Source organism: Bos mutus, chromosome 13, assembly GCF_027580195.1.
Source record: "Bos mutus isolate GX-2022 chromosome 13, NWIPB_WYAK_1.1, whole genome shotgun sequence".
NCBI lineage: Eukaryota > Metazoa > Chordata > Mammalia > Artiodactyla > Bovidae > Bos > Bos mutus.
Window position 1 is genome coordinate 27,540,844 of NC_091629.1, and position 11,710 is coordinate 27,552,553.

An 11,710-nucleotide genomic window follows, 5' to 3' on the forward strand; every position below is an offset into this window, starting at 1 on the left:
TCACTGGCCCACACTGGGGCCATGGGCTTGGGGATGTTATTACTGTAATGCACCCCAGCCTGCCATGACTGCTACAGTGGCACTCAGTGACACCTGTTGAATGGTTGGCCAAGAAGCCCTGAGCCACCCACCAGGAGGGTAATCATGCCCACAACTACCTGGGGTACTAAGGGACCACAACCTAGGCTCCCAGTAGGCCTGCAATAGCCCTGTAAAGGTGAACTGAAGCTTGAGCCAAGGGGTTTTCCCACGAGGATGTGGCCACAGACCAGACACCTCTGAGCAAGACAGTCCCGGGAAGGAGCAGGGCTTCAGGAAGACAAGTACCTGCTCCCGATGCCAGGTCTGCTCAAACCCCCCAGTGCACACACTTGGTGTACAGAATACGTGATCACAGATACCCTCTGATCCCTTAAATATCATGGCCCTTGTTTTATTTTAGCCCCATTTCAAAATCTTGGGTTTACTGTTGTGCCACTATCATGACGCACTAAGAGGGGCTGATTTTAGTTACCCCAGCGTGTATGTGATTCAGCTCATGTTCATATCCACTTTTCCTGAGACCAGAGAACATTTCCAAAGTGGAAATGCCCCCTGATATAATACCGTGCCCAGAACTGGTCACAGGCACATGGAACTGCTTGACCAAGAGTGACCCTGTGCCTCGAACATTCATCATACTTGTTTCTGAGGACCCTGTTCTCTCCAGCAGAATCTAAAGACACCAAGTACTGCCCAGGTGGATGAGCATGCCAGGCCTCCTCCCATCCACAGCTTGGCAGCAGTGTTTGGCACCAGTGCCCACATGCACACGCAGAGGCACCTACCATCAGGGGACACACCATACCTGTAGGTGATCTTCACTTCAGTTCCAGGCTCATCTCGCTCCCAGATCAAAGCAATGCTCTCTGGGGACTTCTGAACGTGCTGATCCAAGCAGTTGACTGCACAAAAACAGGAGCACGGACGTTACACTTGGTGCCACTGGAGTCAGAATGGGGAGGGTCCAGCTGGCCTGGTTTGCGCCATTCTCCCTAGGTTGAGAGACCTCTCAGGTGCAGGTGACCACTGGGAATTCTAAAGAAGTGCTTCATGTGTGGAGCACTCCCCAAGTGCCAATCCCCAGCCTCATTCCCCGCCCCCACCCCCCCCACCCCCCACCAGTGACCTGACCCAACTGGCCCTGTGGTTTTCAAGGCTCCCTGGCGATTCTGACACGGCCAGGGCTGAGCACTGCAGCCCTGGGCTGCAGGAAAGAAGACTCGATGCAAACAGGATGGCCTGATTCCATGCAGTGCATGTGGAGGGTGCTTGTGGGGTAGGGGTGCAATCCAGGACCCACATCCCTTCTCAGGTATCCAGCCAGCACCCAGCTCCCAGAAGCGATGCATTGACGAGGGAAATCTCTCGCTAGTTTTCCAGGAGGCTCGCTCCCCCCCTCTGTTACCGAAGCTCAGGTCATATGACTGCCCACAAAAACAGGTCGGTTGTGGTGGTTTACTGTCAACCTGAAGATCATTAGGATCATGTTCATTGCTAACTTCCTGTTCACCACCACTGACTGGACTTCAAGGTGAGCTTGGCTCTGGCCGGTTTTTGCCAGAGCCCCTTCCAGCCAGCCCTCGTGGCCTGTCTTCATTCCTCACCTCCCCATCAGCAGGGAAATAAATACCTAAGAACAGCTTTGGGACCAGCAGCCACTGCCCACCTGGTCTTCAGGGTCACCCTCATGTCGAGGTATATAATTTTTTCCTTTCCTGTCTTTTGGGGCAGTTATTTATCTTCTCCCTAACTAATCTTCTTCTACAGAAATGGGAGATGTACCCTTTGCCAAGTCTAACTCACAGGGCTGGGTCAGAATCAGATGGAAAGCAATCCTGAGAGGTTACAAGAATACGAGGTCAGTCACCACCCGATAATCACCCTGCTGGGAGTTCCTACAAATATTTCCTGATGGAAAACCATTCTGACAGAAGTTATGGGAGACTCTCCCCATAACAAACCCATAATCCTCGAGAGGGTGAACTCCCATGGAAACATTTACAAACTTTAGCTTGCATCTGTGTGTGCCTGTGTGCATATGAATCCCATTTTTTCCCTCTCAGGATATTTTCGGAGAAGGCAATGGCACCCCACTCCAGTACTCTTGCCTGGAAAATCCCATGGATGGAGGAGCCTGGTGGGCTATAGTCCATAGGGTCGCTGGGAGTCGGACACGACTGAGCGACTTCTTTCACTTTTCACTTTCATGCATTGGAGAAGGAAATTGCAACCCACTCCAGTGTTCTTGCCTGGAGAATCCCAGGGATAGGGGAACCTGGTGGGCTGCCATCTATGGGGTCACACAGAGTCGGACACGACTGAAGCGACTTAGCAGCAGCAGCAGCAGCAGGATATTTTATCTATCACTTACTCTGGGAGGTGGGAGGGAAGTTCAAGAGGGAGGGACATACGTAAACCTATGGCTGATTCCTGTTAATGTATGACAGAGACCAACGCAATATTATAAAGCAATTATCCTTCAATTAAAAATAAATTTTTTTAAAAATTTCAAGTTTCTAACAGGTATATAAGCTATACCTCACAAACTTGATAAATGAAGGGTGGATGTCATGGGGAAAATTCCTACTTACTGTCACAGGAAAGTTCTTTGAATTACTAGAAAAACAGAAGAGAACAAATCCTCCCCCCTCCCCCACCCCCCCCCAAAAAAAATAAGAGACAAAAGCAGAAAGACAAACTGAGAAGGGGCTTGGTGGCAAAACTTGGATTTATACAATAAACCTGACATCAGTCATGTGTATGTCGGTCTGGTCCAAAGTTCATTTTTTAAATATTTATTTATGTTTGGCTGTTCTGGGTCTTCATTGCCATGCACAGGCTTTCTCTAGTTGCAGAAAGCCAGGGGCTACTCTCTAGTTGTGGTGTGTGGGCCTTCCATCATGCTGGCTTCTCTTGTTGAGAAGCACAGGCTCTAGGGACATAGGCTTCAGTGGTTGGGGCTCGTGGGCTCAGTAATTGTCACACACAGGCCCAGTTGTCCCATGGCACGTGGGACCCTAGTTCCTGGACCAGGGATCGAATCTGAGTCCCCTGCACTGGCAGGCAGACTCCTAACCACTGGAGCACCAGGGAAGCCCTGGTCCAAACTTCAGAAGAGTTTTCACACTAAGACCACAGGTTTCTGACTCCTCTTGAACAGTCAGCAGCTGAGGCCATACCACACCTGGCAGCTGAGTGGTGGCCACTCTCAGCAGGGGTGGGCCTGTCACCCCCCTTGCTAGCCACGCCCAGTCTGCTCAGGTCCTGCCTCGGGGCCTTTGCACAGTTTCTCCCTGCCTGGGGGACATCATCCCCCTCTCCCCACTGCTGCACACCATCTGGTACCCAGCCTCCCCCAGGTCTCAGCCAACACGTCCTCACTCCGCTATGGAGCACCACTCTTCCCCGGGACCTTATGCCTCCCAGACTCTAACACCCACTGTGGTGTTTCCAGCCTGCTGCCCCTTTGTGGGCAGGGGTCACATGCCCGGTTCCTCTTTGGACACCTGCAGCCTGACCCAGGGCTCCGAGCACAGGAAGCCCTAAGTTCTGCATGATGGATGGACCTGCCAAGTCCTCAAGTTAGAGGATGATGTGGGGTCCAGTTGACACCAGGCTGGGTGCGTGCCTGGGAGAGAGAACAGACCTCTTCTCATCTTCCTGGCTTTGTCCCTCAAGAAGTTTCCTTTTGGGGCCTACATCAAGGCTTCTGACTTCCCCAGGATCCCAGATGACTTGTGAGCATGTTAAGTTTTGAGGCCCCACCCTGAGTCTCTGACTGAACAGGTCTGGGTGGACTTGAGGATTTCACTTCTACCAGGATCCAACTTGATGCTGTGACTGCAGGTCCAGGACCTCTTTCACACAGGCGGATGTAGTCTCCTGGTATGTACAGTCCAGAGTCCCGGGCAGCTTTCTTTTTCCAGTGGTGGTGGTGGCAGTTTAGTCACTAAGTTGTGTCTGACTCCTGGATAGGAGTAATTAAAGACCCTTGCCATCTCTGCAAGACATCCGGCCATGCCCTCACTGGATGGCAGCCTGGGGTCACAGTTAAAATCACACTGTAGAGTCAGGCCACTGTCCAACCACTCACTAACCATAGACTCGTCTATTTATCTCTAAACACCACCTCTAAATCTTACTCTCTAACTGGTGGTGGTAATGGTTCCGGACTCTAGGAGGCATGGTAGTAATTAGATGCCACTGGAGTTTTCCTGCCATGGGGTGCGACTGTGTCCCCAAAGGAAACTGAGTTCACAGCTGCCATGGACAACCCTCAGATGACAGTGTCCAGAGAAAGCACAGGGCCAGGTCTGAAGTGACGTGGCTGTATGATGCCATGTGTATGTTGACTTTTAACACATCTGCATTGCTCCTGCTGTTGCCTCAAGTGCAGAGGGGAGAAAAAAAAAAGGAGGAAGAGAAGGAAACCCTTACATCTCTCATTTTTTAAAAAAAGCCTCCACCAAAGAACCGGGCAGCAAGACAACGGAATTTCATTTCCAAGTATTTCCAAGAAAAGTTGGGCAAGGAGATAGAGCAACTTAAGGTTTGGCTCAAACCCGACCTCTTATTTCGATCCTTTTCCAAACTTCCCAGCACACAGTGATCTCTCCTCCCACAACCCCATTCGTCACTGACTCATCTTCCCAGCAGCCCCCATTCTGACACAACATCAGCTCTGCTAAATCCACCTCCATCTGGGTCACAAGGTCCCTATGTGCAGGGACCACTTCCCTAAGATTCCTTCACCTCGGCAGGGGGCAGGGGATGAAGGGACAAACTTCCTAATTCTCCCCTTAGCAGCTGTAAAACCTTGAGCACTATCACCAGTGTGAACCTGCTCCTTTACTGATCTGTGGTCCTTCTCCTCATCAGAATGCAGGCTCCAAGGCACTGGGGCATTTTATGCATGATCCCCACCAAACACGAGCTAGAGCCCTTACATCCACATCTGTACAATGGGGCCACCAGACACTTCAAATTGGTGTCACAAGGATGTCATGAGATAAGGCATCACAAAGTTCACCTAAGGGCAAGTCTGCACCCGGGCCTGATATGGCTCTGCAAGCAGGTAAGCGGGTGTGTGTGGTGAGTTTGGGTTTCTTTTTAAGAAGAGGTGATGAGGGACTTCCCTGCCAATCCAGTGGTTAAGACTTCCCCTTACAATGCAGGGTTTGACCCCTGGTCAGGAGGCTAAGATCCCACAAGCCTTGAGGCCAAACAAATCAAAACATAAAACAGAAGCAATGTTGTAATAAATTCAATAAAAACTTTTAAAAGATGGCCCACATAAAAAAATAATTAAGATATTATTAAAAAAAGAAAAGGTGACCAGGGGGTCATCAGTTTCATCATAAACATGTACACACGAATGCAGGCATTTCCATCCAACAAACTTGTTGGTTGTTTAAATGCATCCCTGCCCCTCCTCCCTTTACAAAAATTTAATTTTAATCCAAAGAGATGAGGGAGTTAATATTCACAAGAGGAGTCACAATAGGTTTTCTTTAAATAGAAAACCTCCCTGGCATAATTTGAGGTATTACGTCAATCACAAAAACTGTATTTGCCAACTTTCCAGAAACATCTGCTATTTAAAGTAAGTCATGTCTCTAACAACTGGGGAGGATTCAGAGCTTTCCGAGGGTCCCTCCTCCTAAGACCTGAGGTCATGTGTTCACTGAGAGTTCCTTGAAAGACCTGAGTGAGCTACTTCAGCCACTGGGAGGAAATGCAGCCTCGGAGGCAGGCTCTCGCCATCTCAACGTTTCTGCCGTCTGAATTATTCGAGACATGTCATGAAGAGGAGAGAGCTACAGCGAAATGGTTTCCACTGCTACAAGGAATGTTCCAAAAAGTGTCCAAGGAATCTCTGTGTTCAATGCTAGTTATAAACAGTCTATCCCCAAGCTTGAAAGTAAGAATACACATACGTGTGTTTCAAATTCAGACTCAAAATAGAGTTTCGTTTTGTATTCTGAAAGCAACACGTCACTACCCTCCAGTTCTGCATCTGCAGCTTCCTGATGTCTCAAGTTTATACCCACAGAGCAAACACATCTGTTGAGCCCTGCGAGGGAAAGAGCCAAACTTCAAAAGCTGGAGTTTTTATCAGAACGTGGCTTTCTAAAGAGCTTCGGGTTTCATGCAAACCAGTCACTGCAGGGGGTGTCAGGTCTACCTCCCCACCCCTACCCCACCCCTCCCAGGGCCCTCTGACACCACAACCCCCACCGGCCTGGCTCTCCCATGGTCCAGGAGGGCTTTCAGAGCCACGTCAGCCACCTGCGTGCCCTCCTCAGCCTGCTTCCCAGAATAGGCTGGTCAGATGGAAAACCTGTGTGGTCCCATTCAGAGGCAAAGCAACACGGCAGAAGAGCAGGTTCAAGGTTACAGCCTCCTCCCAGGATTCATTAATAAATAACAAAGGCCAGTGATTGGGTGCAAGGAATGTTCTGAAGACAGTGCAGAGTGCTTCACAAGCATTTTCACATTCAATGCTAACACGCAGTCCCAGGTCACCTGCCGCTGGTCAGAAGCCTAGCAGCTTCTGCCTTGGTCTCTGGGACCTCTGGTAGCCAACAGCCCTGGGTCTAGTCACCACCTTGTGAGAAGCTCCTTGTGGGTGCTCCGGGCCACAGCTCCAGCTAAGCCCAGCCTGCAGGCCAGGCCGCAGACTTGGGAGTGAGCAAGGTAGATGACTAGAGTCCCACAAGCGGGGAGCAGAGGCAAGCCACTCCTGTCAGGCCCTGTCCAAAGTCCTGACCCACGGAATCCGAGAGACTAAGAAAATGGCACGGATAGGAACTGGAACAGAATTTCAGTTACGCACTGTTCTCACGTTACAAATGAGGAGACGCACCAAAGAACAGTCAGGGAAGGGCAGGAGGAGTAAATTGGGAGAGTGGGATTGACACAGACACACTACTATACATAAAATAGTGTAAACTAATAAGAACCTACTGTAGAGCACAGGGAACTTTATTCAGTACTCTGTAATGACCTATATGGGAATAGAATCTGAAAGAGTGGATATATGTATATATATACTTGACTCACTTTGCTGTGTAGCTAACACAATTGTAAGTCAACTATACTCCAACTAAAAAATGAATTTTAAAAAATTAAGCACTTGGCAAGACTTTAGATAGAAAAAAAAAATGGTCAGGGGAAAACAAGGATTCAAACCCAGAGTCGGACACGACTGAGCGACTGATCTGATCTGATCTGATGATTCCAAAGACACACCCAGCACCACTGAAGTGTACGGTACCACCCAAGGACTCTGTTTGTTTGAGAGAGACAGATTGGCATTCATCCCAACCCACCCATTTAGTGGTGCCCCACCTGCCCTGGTTGGACACAGATCAGTGGTTCTCAACCTTAAGTGTGTATCAGGATCACCTGGAGGATCCACCCCCAGGTTCCTGGCTCTGGCCATCTAGGATGTTTCTACAAAGTTCACAGGTCTTGCTGATGCTGCTGATCCAGGGACCACACTTTGAAAACTGTACGTACAGACCTTCCTGAAGGGGCAAACTGAGTTTTAAGTGATGCTCCTTTGAAATAAGCCATCATCACACGACCATCACACAGACAGAGCATGCCAAAACACACCCCCTCCCACCCCAGCCCACAACTTTTCTAGTGGCTCCCAGGATAGCCATGACTTGGTCTGGTCCTTTTTCATATGATCACCTCTGATTTACAGACACTGGTGACCATCAGAGATATTTCTGACAGATGAGTGGGTCACATACACATTTGATGAGAGAATGTGGCTGAAATGCTGTTTTTCTACAAGGCAGTTTTCTGAAGTTCAGTTTCTGGCTAAGGTAACCATAAAGGAGAAATAAATGAAGAAAAAGAGGCAGAGGAGTGTCTTGTTGCACACCCTAACCCTGACCTTGAACCTGACCGAGTAGGGCTCACAAGGCCCTGGCTGCCCGTCGCATTGGATCTGTCATTACACCACCACCACCACTCCCCACTTCTTATCTGAGAGTGAAAGGTGGCACGAGTTCACCTTGAATGTCCCTGGCAGCCTCAGGTCGCCCAAGTCCAAGGCAGCTTCTAAAGGAACTGCAACCTTCTACCCCTTCCCCCTGCACGCAGCTCTCTCAATCCAGGGTGCATTCCACCAACCCTGCAAACCTAAGGGTTTAGTTTTTCTCCCACTAATCCAAGGACACTTTCTGCTGACTCAATTCTAAAGAAGACACTTATCTACTGAGTCATTTTTATTAAATCAGCAAAGCAATATACAATATACAAAAAAAAAGTCTGGTCCAAAGTTCCCTTAAATATCTTTGCTTGAAAAATAACTGCAAGAAACTACCTGTAACTCTGGCTACTTCTAAATTTCACAAGTCAAAATCACTACCACTTATTGCTCACTAGTAAGTGCTGGGTCTGTTCCATACCCTGTGTGCCTGGTCATCACAACCAGCCCCTCAGGTGGGTATTGCGACCTCTAGTCTACACAGGCAGAGAAGGCAATGGCACCCCACTCCAGTACTCTTGCCTGGAAAATCCCATGGACGGAGGAGCCTGGTGGGCTGCATGCAGTCCATGGGGTCGCTAAGAGTTGGACACGACTGAGCGACTTCACTTTCACTTTTCACTTTCATGCATTGGAGAAGGAAATTGCAACCCACTCCAGTGTTCTTGCCTGGAGAATCCCAGGGATGGGGGAGCCTGGTGGGCTGCCATCTATGGGGTCGCACAGAGTCGGACACAACTGAAGCAACTTAGCAGCAGCAGCAGTAGCAGTAGTCTACACAGGAGGATGCTGAGACTCAGAGGAACAGAAAAACTGGACCAGTAAAGAAGTGGAACCTGGAGACTTAGACCCCGCTACCCAGTTCAGGCCTTGGTCAGGAAGACCTTTCCTTAAACAGCCCCTAGACTCCCATCTATCCCATTACCCCCTTCCTCCTTGAGCCGGTCTGACCTTGCCCCATCTGGCTGCTCACACCCTAGACCTAGCCTGCCTCCTCCTTCCCTCAGTTGCTGGGCCTTCTGCCCCTGGCGGACCAGGGGCATGGCTGGCAGTGTGAACCCCAGTCCCAAGTCTGGACAGAACCGTAGGGGATTCAATCTCCAGTAGGGGCCAGAGAGGACAGACTGGGGATGCAGCTGGCTTCTGAGACCTCGGAAGACCGGACCCCTGGGTCTTCGGGGCGAAGGTGAAACTGAGAGAGGGGAGGTCCCACTACTGCTTCCTTCCCGCCCGCCCGCCCGCGGGCTGACTCCGGCTGCCGGCGCGGCTTCCTCCTCCCCGCCACCCGGCGCGGCTCCGTTTGTTTACACGGGCAGGGCTGCTCCCCAGGCGGGTCGCCGGCCGGCACCTGGCGGTGACAACGGCCAGAAGCTTTTCGGTTCTGTCGCCGGCCGGCCCCGCGGGCGGGAAGTCCTGCTCCTGGCGCGCCCCTTGCCTTCCACCCCACGAGCGGCACGCTCGGTGTTAGGGCCAGTGGGGGCCACCGTTAGACTCGGGGGGGCGCCGGGGAGCCCGAGCCACGACCGAGGAGTCGGGCCCGGGCCGGAGGGGTTGGGGCGGGGTGGCCGCGTCGCTTGCCGGGGAGCGACGCCGGAGCGCCGAGGAGGGGGCGTGTGGAGCCACCGCATGCTGGGCTCGGGGTCCCCCGGCCGCGCGAGCTGGGGCGCCCCGGTCCCCAGGACCACTCACCAGACACGTTTAACTGGCCTCCCAGGAACCAGCTGATCCTGCCGCTGCGGAAGTCGCAGTCGCTCACCGTGTGGTAAGGGGTGTCCCACACGAGAGCGTCCCGCGCCAGTGGCCCCCAGAAGGCGGCGGGCTCGCGAGCTGCAAGCGCGATTCGCTCTTGGTAGGAGCCGGGTGGCGCTACGGGGGCGGAGGCGCTGCTCCAGAGCCGGGGGGCCGCCAGCGCCCGCACCCCAACCCCGCGGAGGCCGCCCAGTAGCCGCCCGACGCCGCGGCCCAAGCAGCGCGCCGCCATCGCGCCTCAGAGTCCCGCGCCTCAGAGCCCTGTGGCAACCGGGCGCCCGCGTGCCCACGCCCCGCCCCGGCCCCGCCCCGCCAAAGGCCCCGCCCCCATGCCACCGCCCCGGCCCTCGCCCAATCCCGCTCCCGCTCCCGGTCCTCGCGTGTTCGCGCCCCTCCCTGGCTCCGCCAACGCCCCGCCCCTCCGGCCAACGCCCCGGGCCCGCCCTCAGGCCCTGCCCCCGCCCCGCCCCTCCCAATTCCTCCCCTCGCGCTCCAGAGCGGGGCGCCAAGGGAAGGGGAGCAGCTGGGGAAGGGGGGCCTCCCGGAGCCCGGGGTACGGGGTCCCGGGGCGGGCTGCCGGCGTTTCAACCGGTGCGTCTTCCAGCTCCGACGGCTGCGCGGCGCGGGGAACCGCAAAGACTGGGAACCCGGGGACGCAGGCTCTCCCGGGCGCGGGAGCGACCGCGGAGCCGGGGAACCACCAGTTAGGTCCATTCAGCATCTCAGAGGCCGAAGGCATTCTTTTCTTCGTGCGCCCTGGAGAAGGAACCCGCAGGTCTGCCTGCACCGGACCCCCGCCAAAATATACACACACAAGCAGCACCCCCGCTCCGTGGACTAAGTGGGATCCTCTGCCCAAGAGGCTGTGGGGGTACCCAGGGTGGTGGTCTAGGGTCCGCCGCATTCCTGTGGCAGCGAAGCAAACGCCCGGGGGTTTTGGCCCGCTGCTGCAGCTTCTGTGTCCTGGGTTCAAAACCTGGCGTTTCTAGCTCTCTGACCTCCGGTGAGTTCCTTAAATGTCTCTGTGCCTACACCAGCCCGGCTACTGAGCTCCCTGGGTGTCCCTCGCAGGCTGCAAGTTTCAGACATCAACTCATTTATTCTTGTGCAGCCCTGGGGAGAGGGAAACGCATGATATCTCTCTCTCCCAGCTGTACCCAGGGAGCCCGGGAATGGAGGCTGTGTCCCAGTTATCAAGCCAGGAAAGATAGAAGGGAAGCCACAGAAACTTGCCTCAGCCAGACTCGAATATCACAACACCCACAAACTAAACACATAATAAATAAGATAAACAGAAGGGAAAGGGGAATTCTGAAAGTTGGTTGGTTGAGTTCCATCCCATTAGCTGTAAGAGGAACTTCTGCTGTTAGCCCCAGAGTGTGTGTGTGTGTGTGTGTGTGTGTGTGTGTGTGTGCCCCCCCTCCTGTGCGCCTGCGTGTACTTGCCTGCTTGCACATGGTACCTGCTTTTTAAGGCTGGGGGGGCTGGGATGCAATGAGAAGAGTTAGCACTTACACATGGGCACTACTCTGTGCCAAGTGCTTGACCTGCATTTTTCTACTTAATTTAAAAATTATCTGGTGCTATCAAGTCCTGCCCACTCTCAGCTCCCAAGTGGAACATATGAGGACGCTGAGCCCTGAGAAATAAACACATGCTGGGCAGCAACCCCACTCCCACCTCAATTTCTGCTTCACCACTTGGCCTGAATCACTTTTTTTTTTTAAGCCTCGCCACACAGCCAGCAGGATTTTAGTTCCCCAATCAGGGATTGAACCTGGATCCTATGCAGTGAGAGCACAGATTCCTAACCACTGGACTGCCAGGAAATTCCCTGAATCACCATTTTTAATAGAATAAATAATAAAACTAAAATAGAGAAAGACCGTTAAGTGTTGCCGGGGGTCTCAAAGA

At 52.8% G+C, this 11,710-nt stretch overlaps 1 protein-coding gene across 2 annotated transcripts in view; it reads right to left on the reverse strand.

Annotated features, from left to right (window-relative positions):
• Nucleotides 1-10,084, reverse strand: part of ACSS1 (acyl-CoA synthetase short chain family member 1) — a 44,982-nt gene extending 34,898 nt beyond the window's left edge. The window contains exons 1-2 of one of the 2 annotated variants that reach the window (XR_011466488.1): nt 9,737-10,084; nt 848-944 (exon numbers count right to left, since the gene is read on the reverse strand). Coding sequence is in view for 1 of the 2 variants with exons in the window: in XM_070381189.1 (XP_070237290.1) it covers nt 848-944; nt 9,737-10,028 (389 nt within the window). In the remaining variant the exon portion in view is untranslated. The remainder of the gene's footprint in view (nt 1-847; nt 945-9,736) is intronic. The other variant, XM_070381189.1, reaches the window with a different exon arrangement.
• Nucleotides 10,085-11,710: the final 1,626 nt, after the last annotated feature.